This window comes from Arachis ipaensis, chromosome B6, assembly GCF_059453495.1.
Source record: "Arachis ipaensis isolate K30076 ecotype BB chromosome B6, ASM5945349v1, whole genome shotgun sequence".
In the NCBI taxonomy this organism is placed as follows: domain Eukaryota; kingdom Viridiplantae; phylum Streptophyta; class Magnoliopsida; order Fabales; family Fabaceae; genus Arachis; species Arachis ipaensis.
The window spans coordinates 18,163,555-18,186,266 of record NC_142441.1 but is presented as its reverse complement, the minus strand read 5'-3'; the positions used below and the strand labels follow the sequence as shown (position 1 = coordinate 18,186,266).

Genomic DNA, 22,712 nt, shown 5'->3' with positions numbered 1-22,712 from the left:
GATGTAGCGTATGGAGGCTTAGATGGAGGAGTAACTTTCCAAGATGTGCGCCGCTGGCATTGACCCTGCTGGTGGCAGCGGTAACGCTGGTGGCACACGGACATCATCACCGCCTTCTACTCCATCGACTCATGGCCACAAGATTGATGACGACGACAACTACCTAGATCTGTAGATATTAGGTTTTTGTTTTATTGTTTTATATATTTATTTGATATACTTGACTTTTATTTAATTTGCATATTGTATTATTTAATTATTTTAAATAAAAATTCTTCATTATTCATGATTTGACCACTAATTGTGCAAAAAAATTTTAATTTAAAATTAAAATTGACAATTATTTTAAATTTAAAAAAAAACTGATATTATTGTTGGAATTACCGAAGGAATAATCTGATGGTAATATAGCGCGAAACAACATGTTTTTGGTGCCATTGTTACCGCCGGAAAGATCCACCAATAACAAATTGGTTTTTCAAGCAGGTGATCTGCCAGAGAGTCTAATGGTCAGACGAAATAAATCTGACAGTAAACGTTTACCAGCGAAGTTTATACCGTCTGATTGTTTTCGACAATAATTTTATTACCGTCAGATTTATTTGATAAATCCGATGGTACTCAACACTTTTCTTATAGTACGTATTTGTACCTTCAATTGCTAATTTGCTGCCATGCAGTTGTCTTTCCTCATAATAGCTTTTATCTTTAATTTCCAAAAGAAAAAATTATTCCCACTAAATTTTTGAATCTCATACTTTGATGCTATTTTTTAATATACAGTAACTTGCAACAACAAAAATTACTAATCAATAACTTTTAACTCTAATATTACTGTTAGGTACCAGATAAATGACGCAGCTAAAATATAAAGGTGAAAAAAAATTAAAAATATGTATAAAATATGAAAGAATTGATTAGATTTCTTTGAGAACTATAACTTCTCAATTTATTACAAAGAAATTACAATAACTCTATTTTGCCAAAAGAAAAATATACTTTTCTCTAATTATATAGGATATAGGTGAATACCTTTTAAAAAAAGAAAAAAATTCTTAAAGAAATTCAAATGTTTCTATTGCTGTTGTTGGATGACTTGATGAGAAAGTTAAATTTATAGGAGAATCTCTATTACATAAATTATCCATAACTTAATATTGTTAGTCATCATCTATCTCCCTCCAATATCAAAATTTGATGGTTATTATTAAAGAGTATTTTTCTCCTTTCAATGTTTGGTCTTCTTTTTTTTTCTATAAAATTAGCTTTACTAATTTTATAGTACAAACGTTGTTGTAACTAATTAAGTCTAACTAAGTTGATAAAATTAAAGTCCAACATAAAACTAACATGCGCGTGTATAAACGTACACGCTTTTTCTTATTGATATAGCACATAAATTTTTGTTAAAAAGTATATAAAATTATCGATATAGTACATAAATTTCTGTTCCTAGCACAAAAAAATTTTGTATATGACACATAAACTTGTGGATATAGTATAGAAATTTGTATATATAGCACCAAAATTCTTGCACATAAAATATATTCTTATCAATATAGTATAAAAAAAATTTCATAGCCTAAAAAATTTTACTAAATACTTCTATTGCCATTATTTTGGGTTATGTGCACCGAAATTTTTATGCTCAATAGTTTCACTGCACAACTCAAAAATTTCTTTTACTTGAGTTTTGTATTGTGCACATTAAAATTTATGTGCTCAGAGCTTTGCTGAATATATATTGGAGAAGAACGTGAAGAAGAAGTGGGTAAGTCAATGGTCTGAATATGTGATCCTTCAAAATTTTTTGTGTTGTGTATCAAAATTTGTATTTAGTAATTTTGTTAAATATATATATAAAAAGAAGAAGAAAAAAAAAGGAAGAAAAGAAATCAAATAAAAAAAAAGAAAAAAAAAAAGAGGAGGATGACAAGGACAACAATGATAACAAAAGAAGAGAAAGAGAAAAAAATGGAAAAAAAAATTAAACGAAAGGAAGAAAAGAAAAAGAAGCGTGCGTATATTAAAAAATTCTGTTACTGCCAATGTTTTTATACTTTAATTATGATTGAATCAATAATTTAATCTTTTGATTTCATACTATAATTACAAATATTCTTATTTTTATTTTCGGGAATATAATTCCATTCGATATATATGCATACTCTTGACATATTAAAATATACAATGAAAGAACTAATTTGGATTGATCGAGTGGTCATCTCATCACTTATTCGCTTAAATAAGTGTTGAGAATTCAAATCCTATATTATGCATACAACAACTCATTGATGACCAGCGACAAACTATTAAATAGAGCTCAGATCCACAATAAATTAGTCATTTGCCTATCAAACTAAAAAATACTGTAAACAACTAAAAAAATAATACACAATTAAAGTATAGAAAATTTTAGCTAAAATACAACAAATACTACTAATTAATAATTATGAGTAAATTAAAAGAAAAATATTCTCTAACATCCAATGCCAAAACTTCATTAAGCACAATACATCTAGCTAGATTTACTTTTAATACTTTAATTAATAATTTATTTATGAATTAAATACTATATTTTAAGGTTCTGTTTGTTTTGAAGTATTAAGATTGAGATTTAGAAATTAAGACTCAACATCATATTTAGTGATCATAAATTAAAATTAAAATTTTAATTTTAAGATACAAAATTTCTGTCTTTTCAGCACTTTTAAAAAATAGAAATAGAAATATAAAAGATTAAAATTTTTAAAAATAAAAATTAAAACTTTACTAATATTTTTTTCTTAAAATGCTCTCGTTCAAATCTCATAATCCAACCCCACTCCTCGTATCCCTTACCTTTCACCTCAATCCCACCCTATCTTGTGACTCTCACTACCACACTTCTGTCATCATCGATCCACCATCGATCATACTTTTATCATAATCATTTTTAATATATCTCTCTTCTTTTTATCTCTCTTGTAAGAACAAAAGAAAAGAGAAGAATAGGGATAAAACAGAGAAAGAAGAGAAAAAAAAGAAGAAAGAATAAGAAAGAGACGGCGGCAGCAGAGACAAGAGTCGCCATTGCCGCCGAATAAGAAATAAAGGGAACGATGTTCCTACCGATTATGAACGAAATAGAGAGAGACTTTTAACCCCACGTCCAATTAACTTTTTTCTTACAACAGAAATTTATAATAAATTATCACATTTTTTTCCATTACTCTTTTTCCATTTAGCTCAAACTTTTTCATTGTTGAACATAATAAATTATCACATTTTTTTTCATTATTCTTTTTCCATTTAGCTCAAATTTTTTCATTGTTAAACATAACACTTTTATTAGTGTTTTCAGTTCCACATAATTCTTGATCATCTTCACTTATATGAATTAGGATTTTATTTTAATTTTATTTTTAATTATTAGTAAAATATTTTAATAATTTTAGTTATTTTAAATTCTATATTCATTTTAAATCAAATAAGATATTGAGACATAACTCAATTCTATACACTTTACATAAAATATAATATAAAAAATTAATTTAATCTTTATTTTTCAGTCTCCATTTCTTAATTTTATCTCTTAATTTTAATCTCTCTTCCAAATAGGCAAATAGAGTCGTAGTGTAATGTTCTTTCCATTTGGTTGTTAAACCAAAAGCTATATAAGACATATCACTTTCTTTGCAATAAGTAGTGTATATTTTTCAAACATCACATTTTTTAAAACGAAAATACTACTTATTCTTTAAATTCCAGTCTTTGATCGGCCTTTAAATTTAACAATATATTATTTTAATTTTTTATACCCACTTTTACGGTATTAATTATTCAAAAATTTTAAAAAGTTGTTTGCTTTTTATTTTTTATTTTTTCCAAAAACTGAATAAAAAATAATTTTTAAAAAATATCTAGTTACACTATTTTTAAAATTGTGTATTGTTCTAATTAAATTCTCCTCTTCGAAAATAGATCCTCTCAATTGTTGAAAAAAATTGAAGAAATAAAGTGTTATCTATAACTTTTTAATACACTTTTTCTCATGTTTTCTTTTGATCCTACTTATAACAATTAATGGTAAAAGATCAGATTTTATTCTCTCAATTATTAAAAAAAAATTGAGAGGATCCATTTCCCCTCTCCCCTCTTCTTTTATGCAGGTGAATCAGCCTGCTTATTATCCCTCCTTCTCTGCATACATTTTGTCTTTTCTTTTGAGTGTCTGCTATATTGATGGAGTCAAGATAGATCCATGCCACCCAGCACCATCTAGGCTGAACAAGTTATTTTATTTTATTTTTTTAGAAGAGGTTTTCAATCATCGTTTGTTGCACAATAATACAATAGTGAACTTGAGACGGTGATCAACATAGCCTCGGAATCATCGAGAAAAAAAAGAAAAAATAAATAGTGGGATATATGTGTATATAATAAGTTGGATTAAAGATAAGGATAAATATAGTGAGATTCGCACAACAACAAAGAGACAGTAGATGGTAAGCTAACTCATATTATTAAAGTGAATCATCAGAAATAGATGTAGGAAATTAGGTTTAAATGGGAACATCTGAAAAGAATCACAATCCCTCCATTGGATATTCTAGGCTGCTGTGCTTAAATTATATCTTTGCTTCATGAAACATAATTTGGAGTCAACTACTGTACTCTCATGGAAATTTTTAATCCTTTACCGCATAACAACTCTATTTTTTCATTATAACTAACCCTACGTTACATATTCATTTGGATTTCTTCAAATTTAACTAACTTCCGCTACAATATAATAAATCATTTAAAGGTCACCAAACAATTACCAACGAACTTTCCTTGTGAGTTGTGACAATAAATTAGTGAAGGTCAGTGTTTGACTCAATTGCTTACAACTTTTTCCCTTTAACCCTAACTGCTCTTGACATTTTGTAGACACACAAGCTAACTTTCTATATAAAGGTCGCACTATGTATGGTTAAATGGATAAGTCTAGAAGAGGTCCAATTACTTTAAAGAGTAATGTAATTTGCTAATTCACTAGTTCTAAAACTACACATCAAATTTTAGCGACTAGGTCTCAAGAATATATACCAACTCCGAAAAGTAGAATGAGGAGAAAAAATCAAATAAAAAAAGAAGAATGAGAAAAAAAAGAAGATGAAAACGACAATAATGACAATAAATGAAGAAAAAAAGAAAAATAAAAAAAAATTAAACGAAAGGAGAAAAAGAAAAAGAAGCACGCGTATGTTAAAAGATTCTATTACCATCAATATTGTTATATTTTACTTATGATCGATTGAATCATTAATGTATGTAATCTTTTAATTTCATAATATAATTACAAATAGAGTTCTGCTAGGGAATTAACTAGGATCCAGTCAACTTCTGCTAACTTTTTAATAAACTGGATCTCGAAATCCATCTTAACAAAGATAAGTTAATATATATAAATATTTTTTTTGCTAATTATTGTGATATTTCTTTTTCATATTAAATAGATATTTTTTAATGTATTTTTCGAATTTTTTGTATTGTAATGTGGAAAGAAAATGTTTTTTATAGTTTTTAATTAGATTTACTTAATCAGTTTCTAATTATTTAAATTTTGAATTTAAAAAATTTAAAATTAATTATTAATAATTATAATTAATTGAGCTGTTTAATTCTTGGCTGATTATACACTTAGTTATCTATACTTTTCCTTACAAATATTCTTATTTTTATTTTCGGAAATACAATTCCATTCAATATGCATACTTTTAACATATTAAAATATACCATTAAAGAATTAACTTGGGTTGGTTGAGCGGTCAATTCATCACTTATCCACTTAAATAAATGTCGGGCGTTCGAATCCCGCCTTGTGCATACAGCAAGTTATTGGCCAGCGACAAACAATTAAATAGAGCTCAGATCTGTTACAGATTATTCATTTAACTATTGAACTGAAAAATACCGTGGACAACAAAAAAAAATAAAACACAATTAAAGTATAGAAAAAACTACAACAAATACTACTAATAATTATGAGTAAATTAAAAGAAAAATATTTTCTAACATCCAATGCCAAAGCTTCATTAAGCACAATACATCTAGCTAAATTAATACATATAGCTATATTTACTTTCAATATTTTAATTAATAATTTATTTATGAATGTTTGCGGCCCAGCCCAGTTGGCGCTCCGTCTAATCCGACCCGGCATGCGACCCCACCCAACCCGAGCGGCCGGTATGCGGGGCATCGCACGTCCGGACCCTGACCCGGACACCTTTTCTCTAGGAAGCCAGCTACCTGACAGCTGGAGTAAGGAAAGTTTCAGGAAGGTGGGTCTATCCTCGTGGGACCCACCCCACTGATAGGGTATATATGGGGAGGGCTTTACCCCTCCTCCAAGATACGTCACTAGCACCCCTAATCTCATAGCTGCTGCGTACTTCCTGACTTGGGCGTCGGAGTGTCATTGCAGGTAGCTCCCCCATACTTCACAAAGAACTCGGGAGATCGTCTGCCCACGCGTTTCGCACACAGGCTCAGGTCTAGGCTGGTTCCCACTCCCTCACCTGGAGCACCACTCCAACCCGTTCGAAACCTCGAGCAACCGAACAGAATGAAACATTACATTTTAAGGTTGTGTTTGTTTTGAATTATTAAGATTGAGATTTAGAGACTAATATTCAGTATCATATTTGGTGATCATAAATTGGAACTAAAATTTCAGTTTTAAATATAAAATTTAAGTCTTTTCAATACTTCTAAAAAGTGGAATATAAAGGACTAAAATTTTTAAAAATGGATATTAAAACTTTACTAGTATTTAATATAAAAATTTAATTTAATCTTTGTCTCTCATTTTTCATCTCCAAATTTCTATTTTTCAGTTTTAATCTCCCAAATACGGTTCTCTGCATTTAGTTGTTAAATAAGATATGTCACTTTTCTTGCAATAAGGTCCAGTTTGGGTAAATAATTTAAATAAGTTTTTTTGAAAAAAAAACTTACAACATAAGGACTTTTATTAATAGCAGCTTATAAATAAGTTATTTTGTGTTTGGATATTTAGTTATAAAAGTACTTATTTTAAAGTTGTAGCGTTTGGATAAATAACTCAAAAAATAAATTTTTTTTACAGAAGAGAATGAATATTAAAATAACGATGATAACAAATACTTTCCAATATTGAATGTTGATTTTACATAACCTAATCACTAATATTGTGTATGATATGGTAGGTGAAAATAAAAAATAAATATAAAATATGTGTCAATGTATATTTTGTTGTTGTTTTTTATTTTTTTACTCCTATTAGAATCTCTTCTCTTTTATCGAGATCAAGAACTTGCTATAATTAACTATGAAAATAATAGCAAGCTATAATAAAATCACATATGAAAAAAATAAAATTTAAACTGAAATTTTATACCACAGTTAAATACAAATTTAATAATAAAAAATAGAGTGATAAAATGATAAAAAAAATACTTAGAAGGAATATATGCAGTAGGTTGTTCAAATGCAATATTGTCTGAAAATGGTGGTGGAGGATCATCAATACTTCTATCAGATGAATCATTACGTGAAAATGGTGAGGTTTGGAACATTGCGTGAGAATGATGGTGGAATTATGGTGGAAGGTCAATACTTCTAGCAGACCTTGCGTGAAAATGGTGGTGAATGGTCAGTATTTTTCACAAAGTGAAAAAGGAAAATAGATTTTTTTATGTTTTGAAATTAAATTTTTTTTAAGTAAGTGGTAGAATGACTTATGAAAAAGTAAAGAAGTCATATATTTCTATTTTTCAAAAAACTGTAAATTAATTTTTTAAAAAATTAAAAATTTTTTTTAAAATGGTATCAAACAGACAAATTATGACTTTTTATAATTTAAAAGTAAGAAAAAAAAAGTAGCTGTTACTTCCCAAAGGGACTTTTAAGTAGTGCATATATATTTTTCCAATCACATCTTTTAAAATCTCGAGTGTCTGCTATATTTAAGGAGCAAGATAGATCCATGCCACAAAGCACCATATAGGCTGAACAAGTTTTTTTATTTCATTTTATTATTTTAAAAGAGGTTTTTCTATCATCGTTTGTTGCACAATAATACAACAGTGAACTTGAGACGCTGACCTCGGAACCATTCGAGGAAAAAAAAAAGAAAAAGAAAAAATAAATAAAGTGGGATATATGTGTATATAAGAAGTTGGATTAAAGATAAGGATAAATAGTGAGATTCGCACAACAACAAAGAGACAGTAGATGGTAAGCTAACTCATTATTAAAGTGAATCATCCAATAAAAGAAAAAAAAATTATGCAACAAACTTCTAATTTCTTTCCTACAATAAGAGAAATAGATATAGGAAATTAGGTTTAAATGAGAACATCCGAAAAGAATCACAATCCCTCCATTGGATATTCGAGGCTGCTGTGCTTAAATTATATCTTTGCTTCATGAAACATAATTTGGAGCCAACTACTGTACTCTCATCGAAATTTTTAATTCTTTACCGCATAAGTGCATAACAACTCTCTATTTTTTTTATTATAACTAACCCTACGTTACATATTAATTTGGATTTCTTCAAATTTAACTAACTTCCGCTCCAATATAAAAATCATTTAAAGGACACCAAACAATTATCAACGAACTTTCCTTGTGAGTTGTGACACCCAATTGCTTACAACTTCTTCCTTTTAACCCTAACTGCTCTTGACATTTTGTAGACACACAAGCTAACTTTCTATATAAAGGTCGCACTATTGCATGGTCAAATGGATAAGCCTAGAGGAGGCCCAATTACTTTAAATAAAAATAAGATTTTGAAATATGCATTAAATATACTCTAAAACCACCAAATATTTCATAGTCTCGTGAGAATAAAAATAATGTAATAAATTAATTATTTAGATTTTAATTCACATAATACTCTATATTTAAATAAAATATATAGGGATATTTATTTCATATGTTAAATACATATACAATTAATTTATTATTCAATAATAATAAATAGAAATATTTTAGACTTTTACTTTATTCAATGAATTAAACTACTTTATTTTGGTTTTAAAAAGTGTCGAATTATAATTAATTAATTAATTACACAAATAATTATTATTGTAATTTTTTATCAAATTAAATTGATTATATAAACTTAACCCTTTTTTCTCATTTATTTATTTGAGTGTTTATTGTCTCTCTACCTACATATTATTAGTAACAATTAATTAATAAATAATAATCAAAACAAATATTTTATTTTAATTAAAATTAAATTGATTATATAAACTCACCCATTTTTCTTATTTGTTTATGAGTATTTACTCTCTTTACCTGCATATTATTAGTACCAATTAATTAACAAAAAGTTTATTAAATGTTACCTAACTTTTAAAGTTGACGATCAAATAACATTTTTAAAGTGAGTACTTACTTAAATCTGTAGATAAAATGAATAAAAGAGACCAATTCAACGTGAGATTATATGATTATATACTAAAAATAAAAAAAAAGTTTAGTCATTAGCATTTATTAAAATTTAACTAGTATTTAATCAGTAAAAAAAATGAGTAATTTCACATTATTAGATATATGTAATCTCATATCATTAAAAATACTAATAATAATTAAATCTGCATTTGTTTTCAGAGACAGGACGGACATTAAGACAGAGACACATAGATACAAAATTGTGTTTGACATAGGAAATATGAATAGAGATATTGTATCCAAAACACTAAATTAGTGTATTTTGTGTCCACCCTACCCTAACAAAAAGGACATGGTAATACTAATAAAGGACACACGTTATTTTTTATTATTTTTGTTAATTTTTCATAATTATATTTTTTATTTTATATTTTTTATCTCACATTTTTTTAATAAAAAATAAAGAGAATAAATTAAATTTTCATAATTTGTATAGTTTATCACCAAACAGAATACAAGAATACAAAATTTTATTTAAACTGGCTTTAACTTATGGGGAGCATCTTCTTATATTTTAAAATGTATTATTCTTTGAACTAGCATGCACGTAGTTGTTGAAGAATGGTTCCGCAATGCAAATACTATAGAATAATATTCATTACCTGCAGCGTGGATAAATTGCAAAGCCACTTCAATGGTTCCATGCTATAAATAGCGAGCTTTCCATGCAGAAGATATTCAAGTCTCTCACAATTAACAAGCAATTATATACAAAACTATAGAAATATATAGAAGCTAGCGAACTAAAAATGAAAGCTACATACTTGCTGGTTGCATTCTTGGCTCTGGCCTCTTTTGCCTCTGCCTATGATCCCAGCCCTCTCCAAGACTTTTGTGTTGCTCTCCCCGATAATGGCATCAAAGACGCTGGTATCTGTGCATATATACATTCATATTCTCCACATAATCACATAGTTTTTGTTACTCAAATTATATTTCAATTAGTTTCCTTTCAATATTATGGTTAAGCTAAGCATCTTATGACTACTAGTTGTTTTTAATATAAGATTTTTCACTTTGCAGTATTTGTGAATGGAAAATTTTGCAAAGACCCTAAAGTTGTGCTGGCTGAGGATTTTTTCAAGCACGTAGATCCTGGGAATGTTGTTAACAAACTTGGGTCAAAAGTAACTCCAGTGACAGTTAACGAACTAGCAGGACTCAACACATTGGGTATATCACTTGCTCGCATAGATTTTGGACCTAAGGGTTTAAATCCTCCTCACACTCACCCACGAGCCACTGAGATATTGATAGTTATTGAAGGAACTCTCTTAGTTGGATTTGTGACTTCCAATCAGAACAACACCAACCGTCTTTTTACCAAAGTGCTCAACAAGGGTGATGTGTTTGTGTTCCCAATTGGCCTCATTCACTTCCAATCTAACATCGGTTATGGCAATGCTTTCGCTATTGCTGGTCTTAGCAGTCAAAATCCAGGTGTTATCACAATTGCAAATGCTGTGTTCGGATCTACTCCACCTATTTCTCCCGAAATTTTGGCTAAAGCTTTCCAAGTGGACAACAACGTAATCAACTATCTCCAAAAGCAGTTTTGGTATGATAACAACTAGTTTGACGACAGAGAGCACTCGTCATTGAATAATTCTACTTGTACTTTGATTTAGTGTATGTTATGCATATGCTCATGCAGTTCAATGTAATAATAAAACGCATGAGGGTTATAATTCATTGAATAATTCTACTTGTACTTTAATTTTAGTGTGTGATTTTAATAAAGGTGATTTTAATTTTAGTGTGTGATTTTACTTGTACTTTAATTTTAGTGTGTGATTTTATTGAGTAACAAAATGAACATCCCCCATACTATCTAGAATAACCATAGTATTAGGGATAATAAAGATTTTGGAGTTCACTAAGGATCAAACTTTTGACTTTTCGGATCTAGCGTTCTAATACCATGTCATGATACCACTCATTCTAAAAGTTTCAGCTGATGAGAAAAGGCAACACTAATGATTATATCTCTAATACTCCATAAACCTCCATTGTACATATTGTACAAATATTCCATTGGCTTCTCATACTTTTCGTATGGGTTTTTTACTCTTAATTAATTAGGTGTCATCATCTGAGCCATTAATTAAGTAAAATTTTCAAAGGTTCAATAATTAATGAAGTGAAATAATCAAACCTTTTAATGAACCTATAACATAAACATACTATATCATACTCTATGAATAGTTAGTGTATATATATACTATATAATTTAAAGGGGTAGTTTGCAATTTTAATTTCTTATCTCTAAATTGATGTAAAAGAAAAACCCTCCATATGTGTCTCGCATTCAATCTGCATCTCTGAGAAAAGAAATACGCTTAACCTCCACACACCCAACCCTCTTTTGTTTTTATTATTTATTGTATGTTATATAACACCTTATTCAACTCGAGGTTTATTTTGCAAGCATTATTTCTTTGGAGTTACAAGAGCCAATACTGATACTCTGTTTCTCTCTGCTAGGTACCGCCATCGACTGAGGAAAGGTCAAAGGCTAACTTTATGTGGCTCCAGTAGTAAAATTTGTCAACCTAATAGCTAAACCTCTGCTTGTGACGAAACTGTGACAGGTGGAAGCTAGTTTACTATCTTTATTTTTTAGCTGCTTTCGAATTAGGTGCGGGTGATTAAGTAAGGTTGTCTCTCTCTAGTAGTTCAATATTTTACTCATTCAAGCTCAAGTTTTGGTTGTTATCAAGGTATCTCTGATTCAATTTTTTTATTAATCGAGGTTAGTTTAATTTTCATGAAAGTCTCTGTCTTTTCAATGTTTCTCTGTTTAGGGTGTTGCGTTGCTATTCTGGAATTTAGATTTTAAGTCACATTTGCTAGTTCTATGTTGTGACTAGGTTTGACGTATTAAAATTAAAATGTTATACTCGACTCGTAAACAATTGGGTTAGTTTAAATAGGTTTGGTTCCGGAAATTATAGCTGCTACTAATTAGGTTAGATTAGCTGTCCGTAGTTGCTGCCTTTGGTTCTGTTTATTCACATTTTTGTTCACTATCCTAGATTTTGGTAGGCATAAAATTATGTCTACATACGGGGATGATGTTAAGAATGATTCTGATAATGATTTGGGTGATGATTTTATTTATGAACCGAATTCACATGATGATGTTGAAGATGATGATGTTGATTCGTTAGATTTTACTAACAAGAGTGAACATGATTGTGATGTTAAAAGAATATCAGATTTAATGGTGGAGGATATTTGGAACCTGGAGTTTAGGACAGAGGATGAAGCTTGCCAATTTTATAACGCTTATGCTTGTTGGCATGGCTTTGTAATGAGAAAGGATGACATCGTTAGTGATAGGGAAAGTAAAATCATTTGTAGGCAACTTGTTTGCAATAAAGAGGACTGCAGGAATATGAGATATCTTGATCTGGAGAATAGATCATGGGAGGCAAGGTCAATCACACGAATTAAGTGCCCAGCACGGCTTAAGGTTAAGGTTGACTACGGTTGTGGTAGATAGAAAGTATCATGTTTTGTGGAATCTCACAATTATAATTTGACGCCCCCTAATTTGCACATCTTCCAGCCAATCGTTGACTTACTATTACTGATAAAATTCAAGTGGAGAATCTTCATAATTTTGGTGTCAAGATGTGCCATATTATGGGATATATTGCATTTCAGAAGGATGGATATCGTCATGCTGGCTTCACGCGCAAAGATTTATACAATCACATTGATCGTTATCGTAGATCAAAAGTAAAAAACGGGGATGCAAATGTCGCAATTAACTATTTGATTGGCAAGTCAAACAACAATCCGTTTTTCTTTGGGAAGTATACGTTCACTAGTGACCAAAGGCTCAAGCATATATTTTGGGCAGATGGGCAATTAATTGTCGACTATCACTGCTTTGGAAATATTGCTGCTTTTGATTCAACATACAAAAGGAATAAATACAACAAACCTTTGGTCATATTTTCCGGATGCAATCATCATGGGCAAACTATTATTTTCGGCTCCGGTTTACTATCAGACGAAATGACATACACATCTAAGTGGTTGTTGGAAATGTTTGTTGAAGCGATGGATGGGAAGCTTCCTAAAGCAGTTATAACAGTTGGAGACCTTGTCATGTGAGATGCAATAAAGAATGTTCTTTCTGATACGACCCATCGGTTATGCGGACAGCATCTTCAGAGAAATGCATGTGAAAATATAAACATTACAAGAAAAAAGGCCTATGGCCACGCTTTTTTCTTGCCACGCTTCAAAAGCGTGGCCAAAAGTGGTCAATGGCCACGCTTTTATAAGGGTGGCAATAGATTAGAGATTTGGCCACTTTTTTTATTGCCACGCTTCAAAAGCGTGGCGAAAAGTATCAACGGCCACGCTTTTGTATGGGTGGCAATTGGTTAGAGAAACGGCCACGCTTTTTTTTGCCACGCTTCAAAAGCGTGGCCATAGAGAGAAACAAGGACATTTTGAAAGCGTGGCGACAGGGTTTCATTACGGCCACGCTTACAAAGCGTGGCCATATCCTAATACGCTTTTGGCACGCTTTAAAAGCGCGGCCAAAAGGTTCTTTTCTGCCACGCTTCAAAAGCGTGGCCGTAGAGCAAAACAGTGACGTTTTAAAAGCGTGGCGAGAGGGGCTCCAACCCATTGACCCTAACCCGGCCCCTGACCCGGCTCCCAACCCGGCACCAACCCGGTCCCCAACCCAAAGACACTAACTCTAATCACTCGAAACCCTAAGCCTGAAGAGCGCCTCCCATTAGCCTTAGCCCTTCACCCTTCACCCTTCGCCCTTCGCCCTTCGCCCTTCGCCCTTCACCCTTCGCCCTTCGCCCTTAGCCTTCGTCACTCGAAACCCTTCACTCTTGGTTCTGAAGCTCCTTCGTTTCTTTCTCCCTTTCTCCCTCCGTTTCTTTCATTCACAAAAACTCAGCCAAAAAACCCTAGCACTGTAAGCCTACACCATCGCCGCCGCAAGGAGTGGCATACTGCTGTCGTCCGTCCGTCTATCTAGCTTCCTTCGTGCTCCAAGTCTTCAACCCCCGTTCGCTGTCACCGATCGCAGCTGCTTCCTTGAGCTCGGCGTCCGTCGTCTTTGTCTGCTCAGCCGCGCTTCCGCCGCCGTTGGTTGCCGTTAACGTTCGCGTCTTCGTTCAGCCGTCGTCTTCATTCGCGTTCTTCGCCGTTCAAGTTTGCTCGGCGTTCACCGTTCGCGTTCGCGTTCGTCTGGAAGCCACGTTGCCCTGCTTCAAACTCTGCGACCAACCCGTGCGCTCCACCTAGCTGTCGAACTGCTCTCTTTTGTCGCCGCTGTGAGTTCCCTAAACCCACCACCAGACAATACACTCACACAACACCAATACTCTGCTTGAAACTCTGCAACTTCTTATTTCTATTACAATAAGTAACTATTTGATTTGGCAGTGGTTTGGATCTTTTTCATAGACTGAATTAAAGTATACAATATTATGTTCTCTTCTCTATCACATTGATACTAAGCTTTGAATTCTCTTATTTCGTTTCAAGTTTACCGCACTCAACATGTTTGATGAAATGCTTTAACCATATTTCGGGTTGGTTTTATGAATAATCTTGATACTAGTATCTAGTAAGCTAATTTTATGAAACTATCCTTATTTAGTTATACTGAATTACCACTTATTTATGTTTTCCACTCTATTGTTCAGCATAATTAGTTTAAAGATATAATTGGTCAAAAATAATTAATATTTTCTTGATATTTAAATGTGACAGGTAATTTTAAACATGAAAAAGAACTTCTAAAATGGCAGATACAAAATAAATTGAAGGGTAACTTTTCTGGTGGAAATTGGGTTATGCTGGACTAGTATTTCGTTTTCCCCCCTTTGATTAGTTCTTTTGGGATTTTGATAACTTGTGAAGGGTTATTTTAACTTTCAAGTTTGTTATTTTGAAATACGCAAGCATTCACAGGTGACGGTAGAAATACTGAAACAAATTTTTTGTTCCTCATAGATAATTTGCTTATCTTGAACATTTTATGAAATCATGGAGATGTCTGATGGAAAGATTGTAAAACTGTTTCAATGTATGGTTTATGCAAAGGAAATCACCTTGCTTTTGTTTATTATCTAACTTTTGCCTCTTACTATTTTGTTATAAACCTTTTCCCTGTTTCAGAGACGCCCGGAACAGCAGAGTTGCTCTGTTTGACGGCATTGAGGAGGGAGGCATCCGAGCATCATCACTTTACTCCTCCTATAATGAAATTGATGAACAAGATAACGAGCGAGCAATGGGTGGATTGCAAGATAGAGTCAATTTGTTGAAAAGAGTAAGTTTAATTTTTCTTGTAAAATAATCTAGACCTAAGTTTGTTCTTCCTGTATATTATACTTGAAGAACGCTGTGAATTATGATCATTTCCTCATTTATTTCTTTTCAGCTGTTGGTAACCTTCTCATTATTTTGATGTGTTAACGTGTTGTTGATGTGATTGTAACAGATCTCAAGTGATATACACGAGGAGGTGGATAGTCATAACCGGATGCTGGACCGCATGGTTTGCATATAACTATAAAAAATATTTACCATTAGCACTGCTACTTTTTTGTTCTTCTTTGATAAAATGTTGGTATTTGTTTAGGGGAATGACATGGATTCTTCAAGAGGAGTTCTTTCAGGAACTATGGACAAATTCAAAATGGTATGTGGATTGTGGAATTGTAAAACCATATGGCTTTTGCAGTAGAGTTTTCATCTGGTTCTGATTTTTCTTTGTATTTGTTTTCTTCTCTACTTTTTTTCCCCACTCTTTGAATTATGTTGTACCTTCTTTCAGGTCTTTGAAAAATTTAGAATAGATTACACACATCATTATGTGTTAATGTTGTTTATCTTAATTTAATTTGTAGGGTCAAGTAATCTTTGCTAGTGGTAGCCCATTTGATCCTGTTGAATATGAAGGAAAAGTCTTTGTTCCTGGACAGGTTTCATTTGACCTTTGCTACCTACACATTTTGTTATTCAATATAAACATCTCAGTGGCTGACCTTTATATATTTATTTTTTCATTTTATTTTTTCGCGCTTCCTGCATTGCTGTTCAAGCCAACAATGCTTACATATTCCCTGGTTTTGGCTTGGGTTTGCTCATCTCTGGTGCAATCCGCATCCGCGATGAGATGCTCTTGGCAGCCTGTGAGTTCATTCAAGCTAAGAGAGATTAAATATACTAAAATCAATTCAATCTAAATTCCAAGAAGGTAGAACCAAGAACTCACTAACGGTTTCTTCTTATGCAATAGCTGAAGCTTTGGCTGCACAAGTGTCACAGGAGAACTATGATAAAGGACTGATTTACCCTCCATTATCAAATATCAGAAAGATATCAGCACATATTGGTGCTAACGTGGTAGCAAGGCATATGAACTTGGTTAGTTTCATGAAATGTTTTGAGTTTCAGACAACTTTGCTCTGTTTTCTTTTCAATACTTATATCTTTTGTGCTGTGTTTGGTAAAACAGGTCTTGCTTCTCATCTACCTCGACCTAAGGATCTTGTCAAATATGCAGAAAGTTGCATGTACAGCCCAGGCTACAGAAACTACTGTTGAGATTTTTGAACCATATTATATCATGTTTTGTTTAGTTTAGTTTCAAAGGCTACAAACTATGATTCAGACCAAAGCTTGTGGCGGCTTCATGAACTAAACCAAGAAGAACATATTAGTAGTGTGCTCTCCGCGGTTTTACAGTTTTGATATACTTGTTAGGAACAGATTCATTTTATTGCTAAGATAGATTGTTGTACAAGGCATCGCCATAGGAACTTAAATTCTTCAACCAGTTGTGAGAGAAGTTTGCTAATTCTTTCAAATTGTAAACAGGACAATCACTTTCCTATGCAAACTCGAGATTTATTTTGTATTTGATTTGTCTTGTAATAAAAATTGCATACTATATTTATAGTTTGGTATCAAAAAAGAACTGAAAATTTTATATTTTGTATCGATGAAGGTAAAAATCAGAAAAAGGATTTTTTTTTTTTAAATTTTACAAGGCTATTGCCACGCTTTTAAAGCGTGGCCGTATCTCTGGCTATGGCCACGCTTTAAAAGCGTGGCCATATCTTGCTATCGCCACGCTTTAAAAGCGTGGCCATATCTCTTTCTATCGCCACGCTTTTGAAGCGTGGCCAGACCTCTCATATGGCCACGCTTTAAAAGCGTGGCCATATCTTCACATACGGCCACGCTTTTATGGGTGGCCATTTGTAAAAAGCGTGGCAAACGAAAAAGCGTGGCGATAAGTTGAAAAAAGCGTGGCGGTAGCTCAAAAAGCGTGGCGAAAAGCTATCGCCACGCTTTTTTCAGCTTTTCGCCACGCTTTAAAAATGTGGCAATAGACGTGTTTTCTTGTAGTGAAAGAATCATAATTTTCTACGGGATTTTAAGGGTCTTATATATGACAACAACCACTGTATAGATTTTGATCGAAGATGGGAAGCCATTTTGGATAAGCACAACCTTGTTGGGAATACGTGAATGGAAAAAACTTACGAAACTCGTGCAATGTGGTCCCATTGTTTCTTATGGAAAAAGTTTTTCGGGTACATAAAGACGACGTCACAGTGGAAGGTATAAACTCTCTCATCATATTTTACGTTAATCGCAAGAATACACTCATCAACTTCATGCATAACCTGGATAGGGCCTTAAAGGAGTATAGAAACAATGAATTAGTAGCTGACTTTAAGTCTCAATGCTCTGAGCCAATGATGATTACTTCGTTAGAGGTATATGAAAGATTTGTAGCATGTTGTTTCACTCGCAATATTTTTAAGGAAATTCGTAATGAGCAGAGGGCTGAGGCTTTGAATATCAAGGTATTATGCACGGTGTTCGACAAGGTTGAGTTCAGTATGACTGTTCTCGGAGACCTGACGAAAGATCGACGGGTGAAAGTCGATAGAAGTAAAAATATGTTCTCGTGCTCGTGCAAGTTGTTTGAATCCCGTGGCATTTCTTGTAGTCACATTTTCGGTGCCATAAAGTTTGAAAACCTTCTTAAGTTTCCAGAGTCTTTGATCTACAAAAGGTGGACCAAGAATATAAAGAATGATTTTATTAGCACAACAATGATGTGAATAGGTGATGTTGGTATTTAGCCGGTTCCTAGTTCAGTTGTAACCTCACCTCTTTGCTTGAAATATTTTATTTTTTAACAAAATATAGTCAAAATTTTAAGCACCATAAATAAGCAAAAATTTAAAAACCATGCTGTAATTTTAAGGACCAGAAATGCTTTCTCCATGCTATAACCATCCTAAAAATAAATGTACTTCAATTCTTTAAACTTGCATGTTACTGGATATTAGATTTGTATTTACATATTACACCTAAGAAAGACATCAACTTAATGAATATTAGTTATTCACTGAAGACATCGAATTATTGAACCTTACTAATACAAAATACTATACAACTTAAAAAGTGATAACTAAAGTAACGAAAGAAGAACGTTAAAGATGGAGGTGTGCAATAGTACAAAAAATAGCATACCAAAAAAAAATCTAGAATTTAAAAGAAAAATAACAACAATCAAATCATAATAGATCACCAGCAGTTTTACAAGAACCAAAAATCTGAATCAAACTATAATAGCATCTAAATTTAAAAAAAAAATACAACAAGAGAGTCACAAATAAAGAAATTACGGTGCATAAGATTTATTCTTATTTAATTTTTTTTAAAACAAAAAAGCCATCAAAAGAAGTAGCAAAAGATACACATAACTGAAAGACTTAAGCAAACAAAAAATTGGAGCATAAGCAGAAACAAAATAGTGACTAAAATGCCCAACAGACGTAAAATAACGATGATGACTAAATTGGTGAAGAACAGAGGCGAAGTAGAGAAGAATCACGATGAAGGTATGAATGCGACTGTCGAGAACGAAAAGAGTAGCCAACCACTAATCCAAGAAGAGAGGAGCGCCGCTGAGAAAGAAAAGAAAAAGAGAAAACGGCGAGGTGGTGAGGATGAGAAGACAGATGCGAGACAAAAAGGCGACGGAATGCGAGATGGGGAGGCCATGGGATGGAGACAGCGAACGAATGAGATTCGTGTGGAGGTAAACGACAATAATGGTCACTGATGAGTAGATTAGAGAATGAGTCTTGAGATGGTTGGGTCTGAGAAGTGAGAAGAGGGACAAGGGAGAGGGGAGAGGGGAGAGAGGAAGATGTGCAGCACCGAAATGAATGTTTAGGGTTAGGGTGTTTGATTTCTAAACTTAACTAGATCAGATCTACGGATACAGGTGTGATATCCGCAAGCTGATCCTTTTAGAGTGCAGATTGGATAAAATCCGATCCGATGACAATGTGGATCGGATAATATAATTTACGAATCGAATACAGATAAATACTGTGGATCTGTGGATATTATTCGATCCATGTTCAACCCTAAATATTGGGGCCAAACATTATCAATGTTTTGCCTCCATACCATGATATCTCACTGTCTGATTCTCTATTTTTATATCTCTCAGCATGCTATATACAATATTCCAAATCAAAACCAATTTTTCTTACAAAAAATTTCGAGCAAGTAGAGATCATACCTTTTGTAAGACATATGGACGGTTGTGGATAGTATCGGAAACGAAAGCCGAAACAAAAATGATAAATTCTATTTTGTGGGAAAAATTGTCCACTGCTATGGCTATGCTTGCGAAAAAATGATATGACTAGCAGAGGAGGTGGTGAGAGGTAGTTGGAAGAGAGGAGTTGGAAAGGAAATGGAGCGGAGGTGGTGTCGGAGTTGGCGATGGTCAAAGAGAAAAGGGGTGGAGGAGATGGTAGTGGTGGGTGGGGTTATGGCGGCAAAGAAGGGTGTAGGATAGGAGGCAGAGGAGGATGGAGGGGCGGTTAAATGATTAGGGTTAAGGTTAGGGTTAGAATTAGGGAAAGAAGCAGAAAAGAGATGGGTATTTACGAAATTATAAAAAAATTAATAATAGGTTATTTTTATCAAACAAAACTTTTTTTATGGATATAACTTTAGTTTCAATTTTAATGATTAGTTTTGTCAGCATCTAAATATTTCATGGTCGAAATGACTATTTATTTATAGATAGATAGATAGATAAAATTTAATTTTAATACACTATCAACATAAAATAATACCAGATTGATAAAAATAATTATTTTATATATTAATTAAGTAAATAATAATCTAAAATAATAAATATAATTATACGATTTCTAAAATATTTTATATTATCAATCAAAATCAAACTCCATATTAACTTTCGCAAGAAGGAATTAAACCCTAAGCGAGGTTACATAAATGGGATAATATTTTACTGTCAAATTAGTAGAAGCAAGCAATCAGCTCACAATATTATCAGATCGCCATTTGTTCAATTTGGGGATATACATGTATGAATCTGAAGGGGTCTCTTCTTTTCCTTATGACTGTATCCCTTTTCCCCCAACTGCTTCTCCAGGAAATTTTCATATTATTATAATATATAAAACTACAACATATTTGGTCAAGGAATAGATAAGCTTGGAAGAGCGGCAACCAAGAAATATAATATGATGTACTTAGGGCCCGTTTAAAAAGTTTTAAAAGTAATTTTTTTAACTTTTGACTTATGAAAAGTAGTAGTATTAATGACTAGTGCAATTTTCAAAATCAAATTGTGGTTTTTTAAGAAGCTATTTAGGAACTTACATAGAAGTTAAAAAAAATTACTTCTCTCGTAATACTACTACTTTTTATCATATTTTTATAAAATAAATACTTTTAGAATTAAAAATCCAAATACAAAATAACTTATTTATAAGTTACTTTTAATATAGTCATTTATTGTTTAAGCTATTTTCTTAAAAGTAATTTAATTAAGTTATTTATCCAAACTGGCCTTACTAGTTCTAAAAGCACAGTAAATTAAATTTCAGCTAACAAGTCTCAATAACTCAGACCAAGTCCTAAGACAAACAACTTGAAAACTAATTGATCACTTGTTCATTTCTTTTTGGAGCTAACGTGACAAGTTTAATATATTCTTTGAACAAGCACATACATAGTTGGTATAGAATGGTTCAGCAATTATTAGATGCAACAACGTTAATTTGCAGGCCAATTCAATGACTCCTCCCTTTAAATAGCAAGCTTCCCATTCAACAAATTCATCAAGTCTCACCACAACTAATTAAGCAATTACATACATAGCATCATTCATAAGAGATTAGCAATTACACACATAGCATCAATTTAAAGGTATATCAAGAGGCACAAAATGAAAGCAATCTACTTCCTTGTTGGTTTGTTGGCTTTGGCATCCTCTTTTGCATCAGCCTATGATCCCAGTCCACTGCAAGATTTCTGTGTGGCTCTCAATGACACCCAAAATGCTGGTATATATCATTACATACTCAAGTATCAAACTCCTTTCAATATATATGGTTAAGCATCGTTATAATTAATTCTTCTTAATTTCTTATTTTGCAGTATTTGTGAATGGAAACTTTTGCAAAGACCCTAAAGTTGTAGTAGCTGAAGATTTCTTCAAGCATGTAGATCCTGGGAATGTTGTCAACAAACTTGGCTCAAACGTGACTCCTGTCAGTGTTAACGAACTACCCGGACTTAACACACTCGGCATATCACTTGCTCGCCTGGATTTTGCACCTAAGGGTTTAATCCCTCCTCACACTCACCCTCGAGCCACAGAGATTTTGACTGTTGTTGAAGGCACTCTCTTTGTTGGATTTGTCACTTCCAATCAAAACAACACCAACCGTCTTTTTACTAAAGTGCTCAACAAGGGTGATGTGTTTGTGTTCCCAATTGGTCTCATTCATTTCCAATTCAACGTGGGTTATGGCAACGCTGTTGCTATTTCTGGTCTTAGCAGTCAGAATCCAGGTGTTATCACAATCGCAAATGCTGTTTTTGGATCCACTCCACCTATTTCTCCTGAAGTTTTGACTAAAGCTTTTCAAGTGGATCAAAAAATAATTAACTACCTTGAAAAACAGTTCTGATACGATAATAACTAATTTGATAAAGTGAATTACCATTTCATTCCATTGATATATTGTTTTGGCTCATGCAATTCATATATGATAATAAATAACAAATTTGTTGTATTTGATTCAACTTTTGGTTCATTTGAGTTTTAGTGAAAAGTTTAGTCCCCGGCCCCCTCTTTCTTTTTTTGTATATCTTGTTAATGT

The 22,712-nt window shown here is 32.4% G+C and overlaps 4 protein-coding genes and 1 pseudogene across 4 annotated transcripts; all 5 read left to right on the top strand.

Moving 5' to 3' along the window:
- Positions 1-10,156: 10,156 nt before the first annotated feature.
- On the top strand, positions 10,157-11,233 carry LOC107645742 (germin-like protein subfamily 1 member 7). The gene is made up of 2 exons (XM_016349829.3): positions 10,157-10,347; positions 10,501-11,233. The coding sequence occupies exons 1-2, from the start codon at positions 10,227-10,229 to the stop codon at positions 11,049-11,051; spliced, it is 672 nt and encodes a 223-aa protein (XP_016205315.1). The 5' UTR covers positions 10,157-10,226; the 3' UTR covers positions 11,052-11,233.
- A 1,892-nt stretch (positions 11,234-13,125) lies between these two features.
- LOC110263706 (protein FAR1-RELATED SEQUENCE 4-like) lies at positions 13,126-15,934 on the top strand. The gene is made up of 3 exons (XM_088490481.1): positions 13,126-13,598; positions 15,643-15,796; positions 15,908-15,934. Exons 1-3 carry the CDS (start codon positions 13,126-13,128, stop codon positions 15,932-15,934), a joined length of 654 nt encoding a protein of 217 aa, XP_088346607.1.
- Positions 15,935-16,197: 263 nt separating this feature from the next.
- LOC107646410 (NADP-dependent malic enzyme-like) lies at positions 16,198-17,076 on the top strand (annotated as a pseudogene).
- A 977-nt stretch (positions 17,077-18,053) lies between these two features.
- LOC148554761 (protein FAR1-RELATED SEQUENCE 9-like) lies at positions 18,054-18,608 on the top strand. Its single transcript, XM_088490480.1, has one exon. The coding sequence runs from the start codon at positions 18,054-18,056 to the stop codon at positions 18,606-18,608; it is 555 nt and encodes a 184-aa protein (XP_088346606.1).
- Positions 18,609-21,526: 2,918 nt separating this feature from the next.
- On the top strand, positions 21,527-22,625 carry LOC107645745 (germin-like protein subfamily 1 member 7). The gene is made up of 2 exons (XM_016349831.3): positions 21,527-21,890; positions 21,985-22,625. Exons 1-2 carry the CDS (start codon positions 21,773-21,775, stop codon positions 22,518-22,520), a joined length of 654 nt encoding a protein of 217 aa, XP_016205317.1. The 5' UTR covers positions 21,527-21,772; the 3' UTR covers positions 22,521-22,625.
- The last annotated feature ends 87 nt before the right edge of the window (positions 22,626-22,712 follow it).